This window comes from Nematostella vectensis, chromosome 5, assembly GCF_932526225.1.
Source record: "Nematostella vectensis chromosome 5, jaNemVect1.1, whole genome shotgun sequence".
NCBI classification, from domain to species: Eukaryota; Metazoa; Cnidaria; class Anthozoa; order Actiniaria; family Edwardsiidae; genus Nematostella; species Nematostella vectensis.
The window spans coordinates 4,534,268-4,560,977 of record NC_064038.1 but is presented as its reverse complement, the minus strand read 5'-3'; the positions used below and the strand labels follow the sequence as shown (position 1 = coordinate 4,560,977).

At 40.7% G+C, this 26,710-nt stretch overlaps 2 protein-coding genes across 7 annotated transcripts; one reads left to right on the top strand and one right to left on the bottom strand.

The window, feature by feature from the left end:
* Positions 1–93: 93 nt before the first annotated feature.
* Positions 94–26,445, bottom strand: LOC5502605 (geranylgeranyl transferase type-1 subunit beta). 6 transcript variants are annotated; one of them, XM_048728257.1, is made up of 12 exons: positions 26,319–26,445; positions 23,960–24,025; positions 23,340–23,450; positions 22,369–22,494; positions 20,258–20,302; positions 19,290–19,787; positions 17,903–19,120; positions 17,058–17,111; positions 16,276–16,444; positions 15,914–16,085; positions 8,561–8,702; positions 7,566–7,691 (listed from the first exon to the last, which is right to left on the bottom strand). In XM_048728257.1, exons 2-12 carry the CDS (start codon positions 24,018–24,020, stop codon positions 7,681–7,683), a joined length of 2,607 nt encoding a protein of 868 aa, XP_048584214.1. In that variant the 5' UTR covers positions 24,021–24,025; positions 26,319–26,445; the 3' UTR covers positions 7,566–7,680. The 6 variants fall into 6 exon arrangements, with proteins under 6 accessions (XP_032226772.1, XP_032226771.1, XP_001623765.1 ...); XM_032370878.2 differs by lacking the exons at positions 7,566–7,691; positions 8,561–8,702 and adding an exon at positions 14,280–15,491; XM_032370879.2 differs by lacking the exons at positions 7,566–7,691; positions 8,561–8,702 and adding an exon at positions 14,280–15,462.
* LOC5502604 (ELKS/Rab6-interacting/CAST family member 1) lies at positions 9,270–14,271 on the top strand. The gene is made up of 6 exons (XM_001623724.3): positions 9,270–9,450; positions 9,780–9,840; positions 10,107–10,211; positions 12,040–12,180; positions 12,483–12,672; positions 13,645–14,271. The coding sequence occupies exons 1-6, from the start codon at positions 9,362–9,364 to the stop codon at positions 14,025–14,027; spliced, it is 969 nt and encodes a 322-aa protein (XP_001623774.3). The 5' UTR covers positions 9,270–9,361; the 3' UTR covers positions 14,028–14,271.
* Positions 26,446–26,710: the final 265 nt, after the last annotated feature.

The window sequence follows — 26,710 nt, the reverse complement described above, 5'->3', positions numbered from 1 at the left end:
TACAGAAACACCGCATTATTATTATTATTATTTTTTTTTTTTTTTTCAAACTTGACAGAATTTAGTGAAATATGACTCAAGATAAACAGGACGCGAGACTAATATGCTTTAATGAAGCATCATTTCGTGTTTATATTACATTATGATTCCTACACCGAATACCCTCATATACTTGTTCACGTGTGATACAAGATTAACTGTATTGCTCCTCTAAAGCCCCGTGCAAACACCGGCACCTTTCTGGAAAACACACCTTTTTACGGTGCATTACTTTTTCACTTCATCATAAACATCTCCTGTACCTCTGATGTCTGATGTCGTCATCTCTGTCCCGTACACAGGGGTGCGCGCACATCCCTCGACACCCCCCACCCCCCCACCCCCTGCCCCCACCCCTCCTTCAAATACTTTTTCCAGTTATTGTGAATGAAATTGAATGCATAGCTGAATGCATAGCTCGAGCTAACTTTTAGTTTCTTTGAAATTAATTGGACTTTTTTCTATTCGGGTAACTCAAACGAAATTTTGTGATATATATATTTTTCCAACACTTATTTTGTACTCATTTTTCCCACCTTTTTGACAGAAATCAGGACATTCTATTTTCTTTTTTTTTTTTTTTTTTGCTTCAAGGCATATACTTCATTGCAAACCAGAAAAGGGTCCGTCACCTGGGCTTGGCACACTTTTACACCACATGTATATTATCTGTATCGATATTAGGTGTCACTCAAAGTAACAAATGTCTTAACTACCAAGAGCTACGTTGGTTCCTCCACAGGCATCTCTTTCTTCTCGATATCGTGGTCTTGTGTTTATGAAAGTAAACTGGGCCGAGTAAAAGAAAGTCTAGTACCCGCTCTGCCATATTCCTAGTTTCCCTCTTAATATACTCCCACAGGAATCCCAAAAAGAGTTACTGTATATACCTGCTTATATGTTTCATACACCAGAACTCAGCAATTGACTGTACATGTGCATGTTATTGAGAAGTAATCTACGTATCGCCACTACTAACACTATATGCGGGCTTTCGATATCATCTTAGCGTGACGTCATCTAAGCGTTGTGTCATGCAATCTTTGCAGGTGGTCAGCGGCACGTTGACTGAAGTTCAGCGCTGCGTGAATGGGCACCAGACCTCGTTCATTCATCAGGGAGAGTCCGCAAACGCCGAAATACGAGTGCAGCGCGTCTGAAAGCACATCACAGGGTCAAGGCTGTTAAGCGTTGTACACATTGGCGACATTACACGTCGACATGACGACATAAGAGAGAGTTTTGTTCTTATACACCTATTTCAAGTAAGGCTGCACTCGAAGAATTTGTGTATCGTAACACGCAGTGCTTCATGGGTATCAAGTAAATAAGTAAATAAGCGTGAATAAAATACAAATCCAGGTATCAAAAGCTGTAAAATTCTTGTTTATGTTCTTATAAACTTTCACATGGCTTTCAGATACAAGGATTAAGCCGTTTATACGCTACCCATGAGCCACCGCGGGTTACGACACATGGATTCTCGAGTGCAACCTTTTTTGAAATGGATGTATGTCGTAATGTCCATGTCTTATGCAGATGTCATGTTGTTATCGTGAATGTACACGTATACAGTACTTGAACAAAAGGACTTAAAACAGCGCGCGCCTGTTATAATGAAAGGCAAAGGGTCCTTATTGTTTTGTGGCTAGTGTTTTGTGACAGTCGCAACATGAGATGCACATAACCTACTTGAAGCACTCTGAATTTCAATCTATGTACAAATACAAAAACGTTATCATTGAGACATGGTTGCACAACGGATTAGGAACATCCCCATCACAAAGTGCAAAGAGGATGACAACGAATGCAATAAGTCCGTGGGCTGAGCGAGGACACAGACCCTTGGTTAGATGGCTGATTCTTGCGAAATGATGGACTAAATCGAGAATTTAACATCACCATAAACGCCATAAAACTTCCATAAATTTCATGACAACCCACACCATTGGATACATGTACATTCGATAAAATAATGTACATTCAATAACTTTGCATAGTGTTGCCATTTTCTCAATGCAGAATATTACATTCCTCTATATGTCTCACAAGAGAAGTGTTTCACCTCACCTGGGTGTATACCAGGCCACTTGGAGAATCCCCCGGTGACATTCGCTTGTGTTTGCATTAGATAATCCCTATTTGCAGTAAAATCGATCATCTTGAATGAGTTTAAGATCTGAAACAAGAGACGCAATAATGTACTTTGTGTTAACAAAGAGTCAACATATTTGGCGATCAAAAGTGGAAAATATTGAGACATATTATTATTGCATACATGGTTATCCGATATAGAAGAAAAAATGGAACCTCAATTCCTTCACATTTTCTTAACTGAAGCAACACAGGAACACGGAGGACTTTCTGACTAAGGTTGGCTATTCCCATTCCATTCTATGCTCCCGTTTAATGCCACCCCACACAAAGCATGCATTTCTATCGGCTAATTCAAGCAAGTAAACAATATATTTCCAATCAAATGACGTATCAGACTTAATTCGTAGATTATAATTTGAAGCTTCCTTTCAAATGATGCTCTAATCAATTGAAACCCCCATCCCCAATGTCCCAGTGGAGGGGGGGGGGGGGGGGGGGGTAGACTTTGATACTGCACAAAACAGAGAAAGCCCCCTCGGACAAAACTGCAGTCAAATGCCCCTACCCCTCGGGATGCGAACTATAGGTAACTGTCCGACATCGACATCAAGTCATCTGAAAAAAGCCTTTATTTTCAAAGCCAATACAATTAAGCGGATTTGTACTAATAGCTGTATGAAGATAACAGTGACCAAAAAAATTTAGAAAAACAAATTACTTTCATCTGGCCTTAGTTGTAATTCATATTCGTTTTTGCACATTTTGTCATGCAGCTTGCCACACGCTGATACATGGAATTGCTTGCTACAGAAGAGAAAGAGTCAAAAACAGGAAACTGACATGACTTTTGCAAAGAAAATTTGTGATGTTATTCATTTGTCCACAAGCCCCCCATGGTGGGTACAAGTCTTTGAGTCAAAAACTGTCAATTCCCCCACCCCTTTGGGACAGCTTCTTGCTCAAAAGTGTTCTAAACCCCACGCTAACCCCACACTTCCCCAGGTCGATGGAGGTGGGGGGTTTCAAATGACTAGTGCATAAACCGTCGGATTTTCAATGAAAAGCAATAACAAAGGAGTGGTTAACCAACATTCTTTAATAAGTAAGTGCCTCTTTCACCTTTATAAAGAGCCCTGAATAACATCATCTCAAATCCATTGAAAAAGTCGCTGTCCTTTATAATGAGTGTGGTCACCATAGTAAGGCTTTACTCAAACAGTGCTAACAATAAAGCGAGCTAAAAAAATGGCTGCTAATCTTATTAACAATCTGCTGACCAAACTCAGGCTCAGTCCACAGGAAGCCCAACAATAACATATGCCATAACAATGAGGTAACAATGAGGTAACAATGAGGTATCAAACAGGTGTTGCTAGAGTTTTCCACTGCCAGGGCTGTACTCACCTCTAGTGAAGCACCAACCCAGAATGCATAGCAGGTGTCAACTGGCTTGTTAGGCCTGCCATGGAAGCCAGACTTTTGCCGAAAAATGCACCAGCGGATGAGCTTTTCTAGTTGAGACTTAGTGAAAACTTTATCAAGCTGGTTCATGAGTGATAGGGAGGCAATAGCACAGAATGTAGAGCCACCTACAAAACAAATCATAATGCAAAGGTTAATAATTTTTTTTATAGAAATTTTATAGAATTTCTTTTAGAATTCATACCTCCCCTTTGGAGGGAGTAGGGAATATTATTTCAGGGCAGGTTTTTTGAAGGTAAAAACTTGGATGCTAAACAACATATTTCAGACTTGGGGAAAAAATTGCTCTGTAAAAAGAGTATCAGAATGCTTTCTTATTTTATTCAGTACTCCTCCTCACCCGCCAACACCTCTAGCCAAGGTGTTGACAAAGTGGCCATTCCCAGAAGGGAGTTTTCTTTTATAGTTAAAAATGAAAGAATCAAAGGCTCTGTGAGCGAATTCGTGAATGCAAATTTATTTTTCTAGTTATTTTCTTGTGTGCATAAAAGATATACAGGATACTGAACAAAGCATGAACACATCCAAGATGCTGAGAGTACATAAAAAATGTCCTATTACCTTTTTTCTTTTCGTTGTCATGACAGTATAATTAATTATTATTTTTAAAAAAAATAGCGCTATCAGTGGGAATTGAACTTAGGTCACTGAATTCGGAGTCAAGTGCTCCGCACGGCTAGAACAACATGGCATTGCTGAATCAACTTGTAAATAAAATTAGTTTTAATACTTTTGGTATCATCTCGTTTGAAAAGTTTTTGCTAGCATGCCAAATTTCAGCATATTCTTTCTGGAAACAAAATAAAATACCTGCAATAATTGATCACACTACTGTCATACGATGTGTTTGATGCATGTTAACATTCTAGAAAGGCACAAAATCTTTATTCGATGAACAAGCAAGGGCCATGTGTTTGTAGGAATTTTGTTTGATATTTAGTTTAGCGGGAAGAATTGTGAAAAATAAATTTGTGGAAATCTATCCTCTTCTATTTTGTCCTTTTAACAGAGGCTTTTTTACTCTTCAAACAAAGACCCCGCTAACACAGGCTTTTCCCTGTGTGTTTCTCGGACTTTAAAGTTGAAGTTTTGGCTAGTCGCTCTTTCAGCACAAACTCAAACAAACAACGAGAAAACCCAGAGACGCTATTTTATAGTACTAGGTTTTAACCGGAAGTTGAACACTGGAAGCATATATATGATCTAAGGATTGCTGTGTTGCTAAAGCACAGAAAGACCACAAAAAGTTTACGGATGATCGATCCGACCATCTGACCATCCAACGATCGAGTGACACAGAAGTCCCTCCAATAACTCATAAATGCTTTGCAAGCATTCACCAGTTAAAAAGGGATTTTTAGGGTGTGCCCAAGTATGAATCAAATGTATTTTGCCTATTATTATTATTTTTAATTCACAGCTTTGCTTTCCCCCTCCAATGAATCAATTAATAGACTTTGCACAATCATTTTTAACATACCATGTGATTCCAAGTGGGGGCCTTGAGCAATCCCATAATCATAAGACTAAAAAACAAGAGAATGATTAAAATCGTAGAAAGTGATAAACAAAAGGATGAAAATATTTTGCACCTGGCTGTTCCTAATGTATTGCACAGCTTTTTCAATGTTGATTCCACTCCAGTCATTTAGTATAAAGCTAATACAGCAGGCACAATAAATGAACCTCATGTCATTCTCGCTTCCAAGGTATGTGGGGCAAAAACTGGAGAAAGAAATAAAGAATTGATTAATACAAATAAGCAACTAACAAAATTCAGGAAGAAATTGGGGATGTTTCATGCAGAATATAGGACTATGAAAGGTTGATATTTATATTCCTCAAAACTTTATATAACTACATATTTTTCAGCCACAAGCCTAGGCAGAAAAATATCCATAAAACTGCTCATTATGTTAAGTCATGAATTTTAATGATTCACTCTGAACTGATATAGCATTATAAGCAAGCACAGACCACAAGGCAAACAACTAAGAACAACCTTACTTTAGGCACCTTTTCCTTTATCTGTGGGTTTCCTGTGGTGTGTAAATTCAACAACTAATTCCTGTGGAAAGGGAAGGAGAAAGGAGAGCCGGCAGCAAGACCCTGTGTTTTTACATTCCACCCCTTTCAAGCTTGGCTTTACTAGTGCCATAAATAAATCCTCCTTTAGCTTCAAATATCAAGACACATCAAGGTCATCAAATCAACAACTTAGATTTCGGGACGGGGAGGTCTTCCACTTCAGCATTCATCAGAGGCTTAAACTTCTTCAGCTGAAGCAAATATCATTTGCTCCTTTGCATAAGAGTGATTCACTAATTTAAGACCTTTTAAAAAGGCGGCCTTGTTTCCGAGGCTTTTTGTCTCCTTGATCTGGTCGCACATCAACCCTAAGAGCGAACACATGACTAAAATCGGTCTTTGAAAACCAGATTTGAAGCTTATTGCCCTAACAAATACTCGGTAATAAATAAACCTTTTACCAAATCACTTAAGAGAAGAGACTTTATAGCAGACTTCTTCTTGTAATAATTGCAATCTTTAAGACTTAAAAGTGGTTCTGAAATGGATGCGGCGTGCATAGTGTCAAGGGACAAGCCAAGGCCTATTTTAGATTTCATCACTTTATGTTGTCGAAATTAATGAATCACCGTGCTCCGTTCGTCAGCGAATAGAGAACATGCAAAAACATATGGTCTTGTTGCCGGCTCTCGTTTCCCTTTTCCCCCTTCCACAGGAATCCCGAATCTCCAGAGTGCCGGGTAGCAGGCTAAACAAGTACCACAGGAGCCCCAGTTACTCTTCCCACCTGCCATCTTCTAGCTGTAGATGCCTTAGTCCCTCAATGATCGCTGGGCGGTTAATTCTTGATAAATCATCTCCAAGGATGAGGAGCATCGCTAGTGCTGTGTAGGTCATGGCAATGTGCCCGTACTCATATTCATGAACTGACTCAGGATCCTATGTAGAGAAACATGACACCATCATCAATAAATATTTTGGGGGGCTGACTATTTCTACAATAAGCCACAAAATGTTGTTATGGTGAGATCTGGCTACAGCAAGAGATAACTATAAGGAATCTAGACAAAACATTTTGTTCATTTATTGTATCTTTAATTTGAAGGGCAAAGACTTTAGGTCCCCCTCCCCCTCCCCATACACACAGCACCACCCTTTTGCACCACCATTTTTGTACATTATGGCACATTTTTTAACGAAACACTTTCGGATTATCTGCATATAATCCGCATCCCAATTTTCAAAAAATCCAAAAACTCACCCCAATAGGAAAAACAAGGAAATCAAAAACAACTAAAAACAGAATTATCAATACGAGATAAATGTTCTGATTCACAATTTAAGTAGGACTTGTAGGTGATAATCACTTTGAACCCCTAAGGCATAAGCAGTGCATCTTGTGCATCGCTTGTTCACGGTAATTTCAGCTTTTTTGGACAAGGTACAAAGAGGATGGGTCGGGCAAATTCCCACATGGTGGACAACAAGAAAATTGTGAAGTAAGCATAAAATAATTGCTGTTTTTCTGGCAAGTTTTTGGGCTTATTTTCTTTAAAAACACATGATGAGGGAATAAAAGATATTCTTTGTTTTGAATACCTTTTACTGTTATAGTACCTTCAAATTGCAGCCAGCTGTTGAAGACCCACGGAATCCACACCTGCCGCCGTTTGTTCCTGAGGGAAGAATAGCCAACTGAGAGTTCATATCATAGCGACAAACTTTTGCCGTAATCCTGCCACTTGTGGCGAAGTCAATAATATAAAATGAAATAAAATAAAAATAAAATAATAAAACAAACATAAAATAAAAATAAAATAAAATGCATAAAACATCAGCCTCTATAAATCTAGGCCCAACTTAGATAAAGTATGTAATACATTGAGACCTTTATTGCTGTTGAATCCTATAGGATCTTACCATCACTTTTAGGAGGCACTTGGTGAGAATAGATCCACTCAATAATATCTTTTTTCTCTTTTTCTATGCAGTCAAGAGCATCTAACACATCAAGCGCAGAGATGGCAAAAAAGGCTACTGTAACTCTGCATAGAAAAGACCAATATACCAATCTTAGTAAAAAAAAGGTCAAACAAACACATTTTTAAGCAGATGCAGATCACCCCCTTATTCTCAGATATTTGGCTTAAAAATATAAAGGAATGTAACAGAACAGAAGAACAATGACTCAAGCACACCCCCCAACTTTCTTGAAACCCTTGTTCGGCCCATCCTTTGTGGAATTCCTGGATCCGCCCATGTTCAGTGTCCATATATGATATTTCTATCCAGGTAGGAAGGGTTCTTTTTTAAACGATATTAACTTACAGTCAGGAGCTCATTTTGCATTGTCTGACCATTTGCGATTGTGGCAAAAGGGAAACTAGAACAATTTACACATATAATCTGTATAATTTACACTCGCTGTTTTGTCAATAAAAAGTTATATTTTAGCTTATGGACAGTGTTACCCCTGTATGTAAGCTAATTTGATGTATAAGAATTTAATTGGATTAACCATAGCGCAAGCCAAAGAGTGCAAGAAAAATTTTGTCCGACTACTTACACGTTCACCAAGAGCATACTTTACCACCCACCCCCCCGCTTAAAACCACTTAGAGTTTAAGTGTTGTGCTAGGCTAAAAGCCTCCTAGACCTTACACCTTACCAATCAAAAACACATTGTATAATATTACTAGATGAAAGGTTTATTTCTTGATAAACAGGGATATTTACAATACAAAAGGCAGAGGAAGCACAATACAACCATAGGTGCCTCCTATTTAGAAAGGAAAGTCATAATTTCAATTTGACTTTAAGAGGGGAAAAAGCAAGATGGGTTTACAATCATGTTGGACAACCTTTGTCACGATATCATCAAATTCCATTGAAGACATAATTATTCTCGACTCACCTGCTAGTATCCAGGGACGAATACTCCGACGGAAGCACAGCGAGACAACGCTTGAAAAACTTGATGTGTTTCTCACGGAGAAAATCGTCGTTAAACGCTGAGATTTTCTCCTCGGCTTGAATTTCGGCTTCCTCCATGCTGTCTGAAAAATTTTGGCTGTGATTAGCAATTCAAATGTAGGATTAATCCTGAGTAAACTAGAACAACATTTGATCTCAGCATATTCATTAATAAACGCGTCCGCCCTTGTACATTGATTTGCACTCATGGGGTGTTGACGGATTTTGACGATTAATAAAATGTGCAATATTGGTGCTTAAAATCACAACCGACATTAAAATCATTCTTTATCCTCTTACCTGTAATTATTTACACGTTCAACTTCAGGACACAATCATTTGATTTGATTTGCCCCCCATTTATTTTCACAAACCCTTCAAAATCTTCGACCTCCGGCCGCCATATTTGTTCTACTCGACTGAACTGCACTATGGGGGTAACACAGGAAGACCGTGGACTATTTATTTAAAAAATATACTAAAACGCAAAAAAGATATCAGAGAACAACAAATAAAATCAACAATTCTTTATTATTTAAATTTTTTAGGTTCATTTCCGCAATTTTTTTTTGGTAAAAAATTCAAGATTCCTTTGCCTTTTCTTATCAACGATCAAACCGGAACTGGTCAGCGGCGGTGGTCTCTATGGTAACTATTTTGACATGAAACTCGAGAGAACCGACCTGGTGAAGGTTTGTAGTTGGCTTTTGCGATTTGGGTTTCTCTTATTTTCGGGTTTTCGATGAGGTTTTGGGGGATGGGCTCCAATCCATCTAAGAGCGAAGTCATGACGATCAGAATTCCATCAGCAAAACAACGGAAACAATTCAGGTAACCACGAAAATTGTGTTTTTATTTTTCTCAGACATCAAAATGGAGATAACTTCAACCTCTCATTTCTTTCTTTTCCAAATATTAAATACTGTATAAGTTTACTTCTTGCTTAGAAGATACCGTTAAATATTGAAGGTGATTTATAGAATGAGGTAAACCCGAAAGGCGATCTGTCAGTGTTTTGAAACGACGACATTTACAGTAGAAGTAGTGGCAGCAACTAGCTGGTCTGTATCATTAGAATTTTAATCGTACTATCTTTGATCATGAAATAAGTTATATAATATAACTATAAGTTCGTTCAAACAATGTTTATTAATTTTAAGCGATGACTTAGTGACAACCAATCAAAGTGAGCTTGGCAACTCTCAATCCAGTAATGCACAGGTATGATGTGACTTTATACAGTGTTTGGTGACTTGAATGTATATAAAGATAGTCCCAGTCAAGTCAGGCCCGGCTTCCTAATAAGGGGTGTGGGGGGAGGGGGGTGAAAGTCAAATAGAAAGTGCGAATGGGATCACATTGTATTTTCCTTCTATTCACTAATTTACATAATCCCCAGGGAGTCAGTACCCATGCAAATTGGGTTTGCATAGAGGTCACACTCGATGGATAAATTCCAGTCAAACTGATAAATATTCATTTAACAGTTAGAACAGCTGATGTGTGAGCTGAGTGCCCTTAGGAAAGAACTGACTCAAGAGAAGCTCAAAGCTGATAAAGAGAAAGAGATGACTGAGTCCTTCCAACAACAGGTGAGAATCACATTAATCACCCTCCGTTTCTTTTGCCCTATCTTTTAGGGGTAGCGATAGGTTACAAGAAGTTTTTTACGCGTCTGGGAGTTTCGTTTTTCTTCTTCAGATTTTAGGGGTCCTGGCTGGCTTCTTTTCTTCCACTGTCTTGGAGTCTTGGATTTTTAAACACAATCTCAGGGTTCCTAATTTTTCTTAAACAAGCAATATGTTTTATATTCTGTTACTATGGCAGTGGGTTTGTAGGAAGATTGTATGGTGTATTATTATATACATACCAAGATTTACACGCCAAAAATAATTGTGATAAAACTAGTCTCTTTGCACTAGAGAAGCCAGCTGATTGGTCTTACGATTTTTTTCCACTAGTGAAAAACGTTGTATAGGCGTTCTGATTGGCTAAATCATTATTTTCACTTGTGAGCAAAATCCTTTCGTTTGCTCGACGACTCTCTTAAAACTCTCAGTGTCTCAGTTCAATCATTGAGAGTAGCAAATCTATTGTCTGCCAATTTGAACGCTTTGTATTCAATTTTCACAGTAAAATTTCATTCTCTCGCTCAATGGAGCTCAAGAACAAAAGTAACATGCAAAATGAAATGCTTTATATATGAAAGTTCTTTTGATACAAACAACAAGTGAAAAAAAAAAGAAAGTTCTTTTGATACAAAACAACGAGTGAATAAAAACTGTACAAAGCACTTTCCATGCTGATTTTTTTATATACATACTGAGAAATTTATAATAAGCTTACATTACATTTTATTAGACTTGACTGTTCGACCAATGGCTCAGTTGAAGACGGACAGAAACTTCCATTGAGAAATGAATCTGTCTCACTAATGTCATGCAAGAGACTGTGATGTTAGATAGCGTTTTACAGCCTTACATCTCACTCGGTTTTTCCCTTTGTATTCTTGTTTTTAAGACTTTCTACATAATCCTCTACATTGTCATTGAGAGTAGCAAATCTATTGTCTTCCATTTTGAACGCTTTGTATTCAATTTTCACAGTAAAATTTCATTCTCTCGCTCAATGGAGCTGAAGAACAAAAGTATCATGCAAAATGAAATGTTTTATATCTGAAAGTTCTTTTCGCTCTTTAAAATCTCGGGATGTATATAATAAATAAGTTATTTGACGGTTAGCTCGCTTTTACGATTTTTATTCACTCTTTGTTTAAAACAAACTCACTCGCTGTGCTCTTTCGTTTGTTTTACACAACTCATGAGTAACAATCGTACGCGCTTACCAACCTTGAAATAACCTACAAATCAGGCCCCGCTTATAAATGTTCACAACCAGATAAACATTTCTCTACATGAACAATTTCATCATCTTGTCTCGCCTTTGCAGTTTTATCGGAAAGGATGGGCTCAGATTCTGAAATTTGACAAAAGTCTCGTGCTCAGATTTGAAATTTGACAAAAGTTTTGGGCTTGTATTCCAAAAACTTCCAAAAGTCTCGGGCTCGGATTCTAATACGTGGGTAGCAAGTCTTTGATTTACCCATTGCTACCCCATCTTTTGGTGGCAAGTTGCTTGAATTTTTCTCTGGAATTTCACTTTCGCCAAGGTTCACTTGTTGGAAGTCTTTTTCTAAAGAGTTTGGCTTGCAAACCCAACAAATATCAAATTAATGAGGTGCTGACCCTTAAGGTGTAATGGTAAGGCTAGGTGACCTATGTAGGAGGCTCCACCACAGCATATAACACGATTTTTATTTTCTGGTGTATCTTAGTCCATCCTGACTAACATTCATTACTAGTTGCCGATTAGCTATTACCCAGGCTTGCGGTGATTTATTTGACATTGTTTACTGTTTAGCTTGATGAGCGTGAGCGGGAGGTCCTTATGCTAAGGGAGGAGCTAGAGAGTGCGCAGAACCTGGTGGCAAACACAGAGAATTCAAGTCTATCTGAGGAGAATACCGAGAAATTGGACAGGACTGTCCATGCAAAGGACCAGGTGAATAATGATATTTGAGAGTAATTATGATATTTTTATGGTTATGATAATTTTTTTATCAAGGCAAATTGACTCGATATTTGTTTAGGAGGAAGTCAAGTCACTTGAACCTTTGTGATATTTCACTTATGGCGGGCTGTGAAATACCCACAATAACGGCGAGAAAGACATCAATTTCTAATATATATTTAGTCCAATTTGTTTTAAAAACGGTCAGAACTCAATGGATTTATATTTTTAAACGTTACAGCTTTGTTTTTTTTTAAGAAATAAGTCCCACATGCAATTTTTTTTATTTGCAGTATATCAATTCCTTAGAAGAAGAATTAGCGAAAATGAAGGAAGAGACAGCGATACTCAACCAGCAATATCAAAAGAAAATTCGCAAAATGCGTTCATTGACATCCAAATCCAGACAAGACTCGTCCCTCAAGCTATTTGAACTGAAAGACGAGAACAGTAAACTCATGGAAGAGAACACGAAACTGCAAGGTAGGGCATTATGTCATGATCGAAATCGCTAGATAAATTGATAAAGGTCTTGATGTTTCAAGAGGCCACAGTTTTAGATTTTGCCAATAAATTAGACATGAAGGCAAGAAACTACACAGAAGTAGACATCGTGAGGCCTTCGGGGGGAGGGAGCTTCTCAAAACAAAGGCATGGATGAAATAGTGCTCACTTCAGAGTGTGCAAGTGCATAAAAAATAGCGACATATCATGGATGTGTGCATATCAATATGACACGAGAAAAAGAATTCCGTCGTCGCGTCTTTAATTTAGCAACTTTCTTTTTTAAATATTATGAACCACCCTCAAATTACAAAAATTGTCTCTCTGTATGCCCCTAACCATGACCTTAGCTATATCGTTTCGGTCCTTTACATGGCGTGTAGTCTAGTAATGAGACACTCTCGAAAAGCTCCAGTCATCTTAGGGGCGTGTCTAGAGAAAAACGCAGGATTGCAGGGGCGGGCCTAAGTGTGGGCGGTCCCCGGCCCTCTTTTTCAGATCAGCAATCCAAGGAAAAACAGTGAATCCCCCTCCTTTCTTGAAACCCTTGCTTTCCACCCGCCCCTTTTTTGGAATGCTTGGATCCGTCCCTGGGTGGGGTCCAAAGAAGTAAGTCACTGACCACGGACCAAGTCAAAACGGCATCTTTAGCTCTGGTAATAGATCACTAGATCCATCTAGAAAGTTTTTCTATCCAAATACACACATAAAATTTTCAGTCTTCTTAACTACCAACGAAGGGGTAAACCGAAGTCAAACTATCTTGTCACATGAGCAGGGTGGGGTCCAGACCTCTCGCCCCCCCCGCCCCCCCCCCCCCCCCCTCTGGACACGCGTCTGCATCTGGATTTTATCGAGAGGCGCGGACGTATTTCCAAATAGTCCTAACAAGCAACCCAGGAATTAGATAGACCTCTAGTCGTCAATATAATATTTCTTTACACTACACAGAACGCCTTGAGAGGCTGAGTATGGACTCGGGCGACTTCAGCAGACAAAGTAGTGCGACAAGTCGGCGCTCGACCAAGTCACATGACCATGACGTCACAGAGGAAGACACGCACAACGATCCCCGGATGAAACTGATCCTGGATTTATCAGAGCAAGTTGCGACGCTGGATGCGGAAAACAGCAGACTAAAACAAGAACTTAAACACACGAAAAAAATCGCGGAAAAAGTAGAAAGAGCTCGGTTAAAAGCCAAAGAAAAACGTAAATCGCAAGAGCACGAGGCACGAAGCACGTTGCACGACGTAGTGATTGTAGACAGCTCAGCGGATTGGTCAGCTGTGGAACGTAACCGCGCATGCGTTGGCGTGGGCGACAGGACGTGAGACCGCGTTTTGCACGGTCATGCGCACTGTATCAAAAGCCGATAATGAAAAAATCGCAAGATTAATGAAAGGCAAAGTTAGGGCACGTTTTATAATACAATAAAAGATAATTTTTTATGTTATATTTACAACAATTTGTGAGAATTAATTAATTAATGCTTTAGTATACGGTTTTGGCAAAATAGCGATATGTTAGCCATGACTATAGATAAATCTTACTCGGAATAAATAATTCTCTAACTGATGCGACACTTTAGCAATGCTATAGCATTTTTATTCATGAAGCATTAGAATTAGAGTGAGACACTATCGTGAAGGCGGTTCCACTAAAACGAAGATTCACGATTATAAAAAAAATCTTACGTCATAGAAGGCGTCAGCCCGCAAACCTAACACACTAACTAATGCTTGTAACGACACCGAGATCGTAACACATGACTTGACGACAATGGGGCGTTGCTGGACACCGATGAAGCGTTGCATGACATAGACGACAATGATGTGGACGGTGGCAGGTAAAAAAAATAGCTGTTGTGTGACCGTGACCTGACGACAATTAGGCGTTGCTGGACACCGATGAAGCATTGCATGACATAGACGTCAATGATGTGGACCATGACAGGTAAAAAAAAATAGCTGTTGTGTGACCGTGACCTGACGACAATGAGGCGTTGCTGGACACCGATGAAGCGTTGCATGACATAGACGTCAATAATGTGGACCATGACAGGTAAAACTGAGCTGTTGTGTGACCGTGACCTGACGACAATAAGGCGTTGCTGGACACCGATGAAGCGTTGCATGACATAGACGGCAATGATGTGGACCACGACAGGTAAAAATGAGACGCTGTGTGACCGTGACCTGACGACAATGAGGCGTTGCTGGACACCGATGAAGCGTTGCATGACATAGACGTCAATAATGTGGACCATGACAGGTAAAACTGAGCTGTTGTGTGACCGTGACCTGACGACAATAAGGCGTTGCTGGACACCGATGAAGCGTTGCATGACATAGACGGCAATGATGTGGACCACGACAGGTAAAAATGAGACGCTGTGTGACCGTGACCTGACGACAATGAGGCGTTGCTGGACACCGATGAAGCGTTGCATGACATAGACGTCAATAATGTGGACCATGACAGGTAAAACTGAGCTGTTGTGTGACCGTGACCTGACGACAATAAGGCGTTGCTGGACACCGATGAAGCGTTGCATGACAGACACGGCAATGATGTGGACCATGACAGGTAAAAATGAGACGCTGTGTGACCGTGACCTGACGACAATGAGGCGTTGCTGGACACCGATGAAGCGTTACATGAAATAGACGGCAATGATGTGAACGGTGGCAGCCAAAAATGAGGCGCTATGAAACCGTGACGTGACGACAATTAAGGCGTTGCGTGACCATGGCGCCCTCATCCCCACTGCGTGACAAGAGACACTAAGGGTAAGACTAGAAAATAACTTGCGTTACAAAGTGTCTTTAAGATTACTTAACGCGTGACTTTGAACTATAAGTCCTTTCACAAATACAGTAAACAGGTAAAAGCTCCATATAACATACGGGGGTACAAAAACACACACTGTCCAACGCTCCGATATAAAGTTATCATTCCAGTCAAATTTATAAATAAAACTTCACCCACCTTCATTCCACCCCGAGGTAAACGTCAGAATGTTTTGGTAACGTTGAAATATAACAAAAATCTGTAGCCAAGTCAAAAAGACTCCGTTTGTATATCCGGTTTGTACCGGTTTAGGAGTTAACAGGTTAATCTCCACAAATCTCTCGAATGCGCGAATCGTGCGCGCCAAGTATAATAGCTGGAATTGGGCATAATGTGTTTGGGTTTCATAAAATTGCTTAGTACTTACATGAGCCCTGTATTTGATGAGAAAGCCGCCCTTGCTGTTCGCATTATCAGACTTAAACACTACCACCGCCATGTTGCCTTTAACGGCAACCGCGCGAGCCTGGGCCAAAGTGCCACATAACCTGGGTCCTACTTGATTGTAGAGACCGTCCATGATGACAACAAAGTCATACCTAAAGAAAATAAGTCACATATGAGCTCAATAGCATACATTCTCTACACCACCACCACCCACCCTACCCCCAAATATAAAAATAACGAAAAGTTCAAACTCCCAAAATATTTAAGTCAGACATGCTGAAAATAAATTATTCACTTACATTGCGGACAAGTGATCAAATATACATGTGCGCGCATACTTACATACAGTTCCGATCGTCCTCCAATAACAAGCTCTCTATTACTATATCAATCACGTGATACGCTCGCGGGAGCATGATAGCCCAGCGGCAGTGACTGTTGGACGGGTAGTCCTGGGGATAGTTTGGAGAGACGATAAACCCAGCAGGAACTGTGTAGATGGTGCCACAGTCTAAAACAGCAGAAAATTGTGTCAATTTTATTTATTAAACTTTTATTCTAAATAGACCTGAGAGTAGTGAGAATGATATAGCCCTACAATGGTCGATGTACATGAGGCGTTCCCAGGAACAGCATATTCCATGGGATACCCCCAATTTTTAAAGAGGACCTCCAACCTTATTGGTCATAATCTTTGGTCATCTTTTCTTATAGCTTCCAAAGTATATATCTTTTGGCGGGAGCTATAGATTTACGAGTCTGGAATAGGAGACTTGCGCTAAGAGATCACGTGACCTCTCTGGGTGTCAAATATAAAACAAAATAATCAAACAAAAAGATAAGAATTGACTGCGCCCGTCACACATGAGAACGACGAAAAAAATCTTTAAACGAAACTGAACCCTGTCTGAAAAAAAGAATTCGGACTTTTTTTCGTAAGCGCTGAATAAGTTACTTTTTATTGCTGAAATTTTGCCGCCAAAAGCCTGAGCGCGCGCTAGTTTGCCACCCAAATTGTCACGTGATCTCTTAGCGTCCCCTATTACACAAGATGAGAGGCGGTAGATTTTATTAAGAAACGAAAAAGACGACCAAAGCATTAGAAGACTTCTGTCAATACTCACAACGTTCTGTTACGGGTCCAGTAACAATTGATGGCGAAGAAACTGTAGTTGTATCTGTAAAGTTGAGGAGAGCAATTGGATTATCATAGACGACCCCAGTAAAAATAGAACGCACATGAAATAGACACGTTAGCCAATCCTTTGATAGCGAGTTAGAAGTGTCAAAGTTACGATGGCTTATTTGTTAAATTTTTAACAATAAAACTAGGAAAATCTTCAGCTAGTGAGTCTAGTCGGTCGGCAAGGTGGTCATTCAGTCCCTTAGAGTAGAAGGTAAGTCAGTCCAGTCAGTCATTCAGAGTAAAAGGTAAGTCAGTCAACAGTGAGTCATTTTGAGTAGAAGGTATGTCAGTCCAGTCAGTCATTCAGAGTGAAAGGTAAGTCAGCCCAGTCAGTCATTCTGAGTAAAAGGTAAGTCAGTCCAGTCAGTTATTCAGAGTAGAAGGTAAGTCAGTCCAATTAGTTATTCAGAGTAGAAAGTAAGTCAGTCCAGTCAGCAATTCAGAGTAAAAAGTAAATCAGTCCAGTCAGTCATTCTGAGTAAAAGGTCAGTCAGTCCAGTCACCCATTCAGAGTAGAAGGTAAGTCAGTCAACAGTGAGTCATTCAGAGAAGACGGTAAGTCAGTCAAGTAAGTCGTTCCGAGTAGAAGGCCCGTCACTACAGCCCTGTGGTTCGGTAATTTGGCTAGTCACTCTGTCAGGGCTCCCATTTGGTCAGTTGGTCAGTCTTTCCAGTCGGCCATTCCAGTCAATCGGTTTAGGTCGCCCAGCCAGTCAGGCTGGCCAGTCTTTCAATCAGTTAGAAAGTCAGTAATTAAGTCACGACATCGGGCTATTCACGCACCCTCACTCGTTGACGCCTGTGTTGGTCGTACAGAAACAGCTTTCTGACTTCTATTCATCTCACACTTGGCCAATCCGTCTCGCGGTAGATCCTCACACCGCAGTTGACGCGGCCATGCAAACCCGAACGCATCCATCAACCGCGCGCACTCGTCTCTAGACCTCTCACACAACTCCCGGCAAGGAGGAGCAGCGTATGACTGTGGCTTAGTGCAACGTGGAAAGTAAGCGGCGCAAACTAATGCCTTCAAGCTGGTGGAACAGTTAGCTCGAATGAAAGGCAAGAATCGCTGCATCCCTCTCATTGCTTCTCCTTGCGATTTATGGTTAAGGTGGTTTGGTAGGATGGTATCGTTGTATCCAAACCCAAGGCATATTTTGCTCTTTAAACGCTCGCAACTGGTTTGCGTGACATTCGGCGGTCTCTCAGTGTTGATTGAATTCCCGGCACTCGTACTAGTACTCACACCGGTAGCTCCGTAGTTTTCATCGATTTCGTTTTTATTGACCATTGTTGGCCGTTGAGTGCCCTGAAGTCTTGATATCGTCAGACTAGAGCGTGCCATAGGCGTACTATAGCCTTTACCCTTTAAATGTGTGACTTGCTTAGTTCCAGCTATCGGGGAAGCCGGTTCCGTGACGCGAGGTGAATGAGTAACCATTGTCGTTACTTGATAAGTAGACGGTGACTTTATTTCCGTCGCGCGCTCGCCAGGTTTGGGTTTGGTTCGTTTGTTCATGGAAGTTTTCAAACGCCCAGATATTATTGGTACAGAATGCGTGAGAGTGGGGTCACGCGTTAATGGCGTGACAGGTGATCCTTGCGTTACTGAAGACCCATGCATTGATGGCGTGACAGGAGATCCTCGCGTTACTGACGATTCGTGCGTTGATGACGTGAAAGAAGATCCTTGCGTTACTGACGACGCCTGGGTTGAATCGCGCCCGAATGTCGTGACAGGCGATTCTTGCGTCGATGGCATAAAATGAAAGCCTTGTTTAGAATATGTAAGAGCAGATTCTCGCGTTGAAAGCATCCCACGTGTGGGATGGTCACGTGATGATGGTGTGGCGGGGGAGCTAGGCTGTGGTGTCGTCGACGTTGAACTTGACTGGTTGCTCAGTGGTAACGTTGATGCCGTTCTTCTCATTGTCGTTGTTGTTTTTGTAGTTCTTGTTGTCGACGTTTGAATTCCAGCTGCTAAGGTTGTCTTTCTCGCTAGATTAGATAAAACGTAAGCAATATTTTTACATTTACTTTAAGTTTATCTATAGATTGCCTGAAGTTTAATCGTGTAAAAAGTATATTCAATTCCTTGTTGTGTGCGAATATAAAAGGTTCCAAGTTTTTTTAGGGAAAAGGAGGGACTCAAAGAACCACTTCTTACCTTTTCTGATACAGCCTTTGGACACGCCCACCCTCCTCTGCTCATTACGAGAGCGGAGTAGCACAACATCGACACCGGAGATGCACCCCTCCACGCCACGCCCAGTTAGCACCCTCACCGGCCGGAGAAATGGATCACGCAAGCCCGCTACCCGGTGTTTGGTCAGTGAGCCTCCATCTACCCGGTACCGGATGTCTTGAAGATAGCGCTGAAAGCTCAACATGTGGCGTCGTCCATCGCAGAAAGATTTCCCTGGTGGCGGGGAGATGATAATCACACCGGGACCCCTCGCGCTCTGGAATAAGAATTGTATATTCCCATTTTGGGATAGGGAGAGAAGGAAGAATTGGTTCGAGTTCTGGCTTGTCATTTCGAAGAGATATCCGGAGCATTTGGTTGCAGTGAATCGAAGGTAGAGCTCGGTACCTGGAGCCTTATCGTAAGCTAGGTAATGCGAACTTGACTTTCCATCAGCAGTCTGGAAGATGCCCATCAACTCTGAAAGCAAAAATTGCTTACCAATTCCTGAAAAGAAAATACTGACAAAAAGAACTGTTCTTGCAAAGGGATATTACATATCACGCACACAACAACTATAGATGGCTGTCGAAAGAGGAAAAAAGCTCCTATGACAGGAACAAGCCCATAACAGTTTGAAAACGTGGGAACAAGTTACAACTCAGACCGGAAAGGTCAGGCAAGGTTCGGGAAGGGCGTTGAAGTATCGCACCCCGATACAGGTCGACCACACGGTACGATCTGGTACCCTATAAACGATAAAAACACCCGAAGACTGCTCGGCCTTACGGTACTTATCGGTGATGGTTCGGTGAGCGTAGGATTATAGCGCGAGAAACGACTTGCAACTAACCAAGCGTTAAGAAGTACAAGAGGATCCTTGTGCATTTCATTTCAATGACGTCATAATTGCATTTGACACGCGTCACATCACTGGTTTCCATACCAACCTGGCTTGGCGGTGGTGATTGTGCTCAAAACTTCTACGGTGCTCACTGTAAGTGGGTTAAAAAATGATATCATAAGCGTGTATTTGCGGCAAAACTTACAAAACACGTATAAGCTACTCTGGTGACGAGCTGACATTATTGCGTGCGCGCGCACTAAAGGACCAAGATAGAACGTGCACTACGTGATCAAGAAAGGGCGCCGCCTGTAGAAAATGTTCGGGTTATCGGGTGGTTAAGATAAATGAAGCCGGCAACTGGCGGGCAAGGCGATATTACTCTGGTGTCGTGTCCTCGAGAAAACGTCAACAATATATATGCTGTCCTAAAAACTACATTGCGCCGGACAAAAATGCGCGCGTCATGCGGACGCATCTGTTGCTGTCTTACCGTGGATCTCAGGCCCGATTCACACGTCACGCTCCTGCCGTGCAGAACCTAATTAGAGAGCTCAAGCAAGGCAACACGAACGGCATCAAAAACTGCGCGCGCTCACGAATTGCTGAAAAACGGCGTTGACGTCAGTGACCGCGCGCGTAGAACGTAAAAAAAGCCGTTTTCCAGAAATTCGTGAGCGCGGCGCCGTTTTTGATGCCGTTTGTGGTGACTTGCTTAAGACCCCGTCCCCACGTATCCGTTTTCGTTTGAAAACGCAACCTTTTTGTTACGGATACGGGTATCGTCCACACGTAAACGCGAAAACGATAACCGAAAACGGAACGATTTGAAAACGATCTCCAGAGTGGAACAATTTGAAAACGATAACCTATCGGTGCCGTGGGGACGGGCGAAAACGGAACTTTCGAAAACGATGGCGTGATTCAATTTGCGCGCGCGATGTAAACAAGCAAAATACTGGGTCTACGCATGCGCTGTAGAGCTTGTTATCGTTTTCGTATCGTTTCTGCGTTTTCGTGGGGACGGGTCGTATCAAAATGAAAACGCTTCGTGTGGACGCGGATCTGAAAACGGAACAAAAAGGTTGCGTTTTCAAACGAAAACAGATACGTGGGGACAGGGTCTAAGGTAATTCCCTTGAATTGCACTGCGCACCCCTTCTGCGCATAGTGGCGCGCGCTGTTTGTTCGAATTTTTCGGTATTAAGTGCGCGCGCGCCATAGTTGTACAAGAAAACAAAGCAAAAGGCGCGCGTTTTTTTTACTTAAAATCGCTTTGACAGAAAAACGAAGTCGGTTACCCCCATTTTTATTTGCTCAAAAAGTTAAATATATACGGAAAAATGATATACTGAAAGAAGAAAAAAAGTTGGGTTGTAGAAATTTTGTTATTTCGCTTAAAAACCGTAAAAATACTTCAAAATGGCGCTTTTTACCGTATGAATAGTGGCCAAAACAGTGTCTTCTAGTGCGATCTCTTAAAATTTGATTTGTTTTGAACATTAGCTACTACGGGTTATTGTTTAGGAGATCGGATTTTGGCAGCTTGACAAACAGAACTTAATTTTTTAAAGATTATAGGCACTAATTTTGAAACATAAGAGTTGGGATTTTTCCTTGCGCGATCAGTAAAAACGCGTCAACTTTACGCCCCTCTGTTGTGAAAACGAGGTCGGTACCCCCATATTTTTATAACATTTTTTAAAAGCCCTTAACTTCAATATTGTTTATGCCAAGTTTTAAAAAATTCTGGGTTGTAGAACTATTTCAAGGGAATTACCTTAAGCTCTCTATTGTCTATTTGTATCGACACAACATTGGGTTTAATACTGGTTCGGACGTCGCACCAAATGGGTCACGCTCAATAGGGTGCGAGAAGTCAAAGTTGACTTGATTTGGAGTAATGTTACACAAAATCAACAACATATGGTATTTAGCTCGGCACATTTTAAGCTTGAATAGTCGATTCGATTTCGTAATTTCGATCCGAGTCGATTTCGTAATTTTACAGCGTAGCATAACTGGCGCAGCCGTGCTCAGCGCCATGTCGAACTTAATTGACTCAGGCGTCTTTCATGTGCTCAATCCAAACAATTGGACTCGGCACTGCAATTAGCCACGTGCGAATCGGTCATATATTACCCTATTTCACTTTCGCTAAGTGCAAAATGCTAAAGGGCATTCCGGAAAGCTGTTTGTAATGGCGCCGTGATATACCTTGGCAATCCATCTCGTCAGTTCCGTGTTGGCAGTCCCAGGTCCCATCACAATGCTTGCTCAAAGGAATACAATCTCCCTCAATCAGGCACTCGAACTGGTCAACCCTGCACATGCTGCGTTTGGCTGAAAAACAAAACAGGTGTAAAGGGCAATATCTGTTTGACCCACCTCTACGTTAGAGTCAAAGAAAATAGAAAAACAAGTCCCACAAAAAAAATCAAGTGCCCTGGGCAAATAACGCAGAACCACGCAGCAGACTTGCCTCGCGAATTGCACCCGGGGGAGAGGGGGGGGGGGGGGGGGTGAGGGGGGCTCTCCAGAAAAGTAGACGGGGTGATCGTCACATTTTTTGGGTATAACATTTCGATCACCTGCCATCTTTTAGGGGGTGTTTAAGGATTTTTTCGATTCTGCCATCTTTTAGGGTATAAAATTCGACGGATTTTTTTCTGATTGTGCTTGTGTATTACGGTCGCCCGAAAGTCATTGCGGGGGAATTGCAACTGTCCAAGGCAAAACACGATGCGAATCTATATCACATCTCAAATTGTTAGTTCATTCGATTTTGGGAAAACTCTCGAAGGAATAGCACTATCCGTAGATCTCCAAGCATGATTGTGTCTCCGTTTAAGACGCAACTGTTTGCATAAAAGTGTTGCGTCCAAATAACGGTGTTTTATTCGTTTAGAGATGATCCGTAGGTCTCCAAGCATGATTGTGTCTCCGTTTAAGATGCAACTGTTTGCATAAAAGAGTTGCGTCCAAATAACGGTGTTTTATTCGTTTAGAGATGATCCGTGTACAACAAAAGCGCAGAAGTGTCTTTTTTTTTTCAAAGTTAGCAAGCGTGTATCCATGATTTGCTTGGAACGGGGGGGGCGCAGGTGTGGAAATGAGGTCGAGGTGCGTGCCCTTCCCTGCGTCCATCGTTACGGCGCTTTTGGATGACTTGTACACATTTTACTCACTACAATTGATTTCGTCGCTGGAGTCTGCGCAGTCTTCGCTTCCATCACATTTTAGCACATCCGGGATACACTCAGACGAAGTACACTCAAATTGTCCCGGATCACAGCAACCTGTGAATAGGAACAGTATCAGCTTGAAGGTTTTTAACATATCGCGTATTTCACAAAAGGTTGTCAGTGCAAATGGCAAATGGCTTATGGGTACTAATTATTCGAAAATTAAAGGTGTTAAATGAAGTCCAGCAATGTCAGAGACAAGCATTGGTAACCTTTAATGGATAATTGTTTTGATTTATCTATATTCTTCGAGACGCATGGTTACTTTCGGTTCTGCCATTTGCCAATCGTCATTTGCCATTTGCACTGACAACCTTTATTGAAATAGATGTATGTCGTATTTATTAAAGAAAGCACAACAATAGTTTCACGTATGATGAAACCATGTTCATGCTCCTTCATTCCAATAAAATTGTATATCATTGAATAAAGACTTACTGAAACAGAGTGAGGAGAATTTAAGACATCATCAACCTTTGCTCATGAATTTATATACGATTTGTTATTTGAGTTTCCTGTGGTTTGTACTCTACAACCACAGGAACCGCCTAACCATATCTTACCGACAACTTTGAAAAGAAGAAAGAGGACGAATGCTCTGTTGTAATGTGCCACCCGTTTCATCACGACTGCAAAACAAGTATAGACGCTTTATAAGGAGTTGGATTTTTACAAGGGACCATGATATAAGAGAACGAATCCCCGTGGCCCATGATAACGTCCATGAAAGCTATTTTTAGATTGCGCGAGCTTGTCAATCATAGCATCCATATATGTTCATCGCGCCATATTTGGTTATGGGCACCTCGCGAGCTATAGTACATTTTCCCAATTTTTTTCCCTCTGCACTTCTTGACTTCGTTCGCTTCCTGTTTTTATCCTTTTAGCTGCTTCTCATAGCTCATGATTACAATGCTACTTGTAGGATGGTGTCCTGGTATCTGTTAAGTTATCTAATGTTAAGTTATCTAAATGTTATATAAATATTGAACGGGAAGACGTCGGGGAAACAGTGAGTTTGGAGTTCATTCAAAATGCATCAGGCTGACTCTTAAAAAAAGTTCTTTTTCTCTTCAATACGGTGAGATGAAAAACTTAGGCATTCTCAGTCTATGTTATGTATTTAAATACAAGAAGGCCTTTATTTTTCTTTGATTTACAATATTTTTAGATGATGAATGAACTTCAATTCTTCACGCAAATGTTCAGAAATCATGTCACTCAAGAAATCCTTGTCACCGGAATAAGATTTACTTCATTATAGAGACTTGAAATATTTTATTTGTGAAATACCTGCCTTAATGACCAATATATCGGTGTGAATATAATGGTATTAAGTTCTGGATCTTTTTTATTAAAAAGGGAATTGGAAGAGAATTGGGTTGTTGTTTTACTTATAATTTGCGAATCAGCCGTGAAAACATTTACTGGGAAGTTGATCCCCGAGCCTAAAATCACGCACTCTATGCATTTCAATGTCCGAGAAACGGTTGATTGGATCCAGCGTACTCTATGGAAGATCATTTTCACAGCGTTTGTAAAAAAGGATGGTTTTCGGTCAAAAAGATTTCCATAACAGCCTCTGCCGGTTCACATCGCTCAAGATGTGATCGCGCGTTTGATTCATGTTGCTAGGAAACGTGAGCGCTAACCAATCAGAGGCGTATCTAAAAATAACTGCTTGTTCTAAAAATAGCTTTCACGGACGTCATCATTGGAACATACCCTAATACGGGGGATTCGTTCTCTTACATCATGGTCTCTTGATTTTTATCTTTTGGCTCTCAGTTTCCACAAACTGATGTTAGTATCAACACAATAAATGCGTTCGTCTGATTGGCTAAAATATGACAACAATTGTATTACAGGGCAACGATAATATGCCTTCATAAGTTAACACGTTGAAAGCAATGTGATGTACGTCATAGATATTTTGTTCGATACGCTAGTGTTTATATAAGCATCTTATTATTTTTATAATCTTATGCTGCAGGGGCGGGCCTCGCTACCACCCCCTATTTTTAGATACAAGAAATATAAGGAAATCCTTGGAAGAACAATAAATTCTACCCCCATTATTTCTTGAATACCTTGCAACGCCCCCCCCCCCCCCCCCACACACACACACACACACACACTACCACCACCACCAACACCCCACCCACTACTTTTGGAACTCCTGGAACCGCCCCCTGAACTTTGAAGGTCCATCACATGGATGGTTTCACTGTAGTTTATTTGTTGCTGTTATTTTTTTTTCTTTTTGAATTTTCGACGTATTAACTAATTGATAAAAGATTATTAGTTACGTCGGGCTTAGTCTCATTATTTCAATATGAAATCTGTCGGCCTTGCTTATTTTGTTTGTATGAAATCGGATAAAATGCCCCCCTCTTCTGAGTCTAGCATCGGTGTTGAGATATGGTTGTAGCTCATCTTTATTTACTTAAGGACTGAACAAACAAAATTTGTAACCGCTTCCGGTAATCTTTGGGAAATGAAACGCCACATGAAATAAATCTATGTCAAATAATTCAAAAATACATATTTTTAGTTAGCAGATTTCATGATTTTAAGTGTAAGGATTATATCCATCAGTTAATCCAACACACATTACAATGACATAACTGAAATGTTTGTAATAACGAAAGGAGGTAAACTTGAGGTTTCTTTTGTATTTGATCTAGCGCTTTTAAAAAGCACAAATGATACGCAATACCATCAAAACCACAACTATTTACTTGAAGACTTTACCAGTACTCTGAGTACTGAGGTACGAAGCGCATGTTCGGCTGTTAACGTTTCTAGAGAAATAAGATAGATTAATTTCAAAAGGATAAGAACTTATTCAGAATGCTTGCAACAAGCAGCTTACAACCCTCTAAGTCAAAAGGGTGTTAGTTATGAAGGAGTTGTGCTTACTTGCACAAAGTTGTCGTCGCCCTCGGCTTGCAAATGCTTGCACTAGGCTGGAAAGACTTCAATTGTTTGATCCTAGTAACTGTGCTATCCAAGCTATGGCCCAGTTCCTTGTGAACATTAACGTCAATGGTGCTTTATTAACAGGAAAAGGTGCTGACAAGTGTTTTGACAAATTCAAGAAAACAATATGAAAATTAACGCCGACAAATGTAATTTTAGCCTTCACACCACTTGCATCAAGGGGAAGTGCGTGTATGTCGGCTGCTATGTGTTTTTCTGGTCTGTTTGTGAAGAAAGGTGGTGCGGGGGGACGAAGGGAAGATTATGGTGGGGAGGAGGCTGAGGTGGATGAAGTTTTTTTTTAGAGAAGCGATTTTGCTGAATTTCAGGAT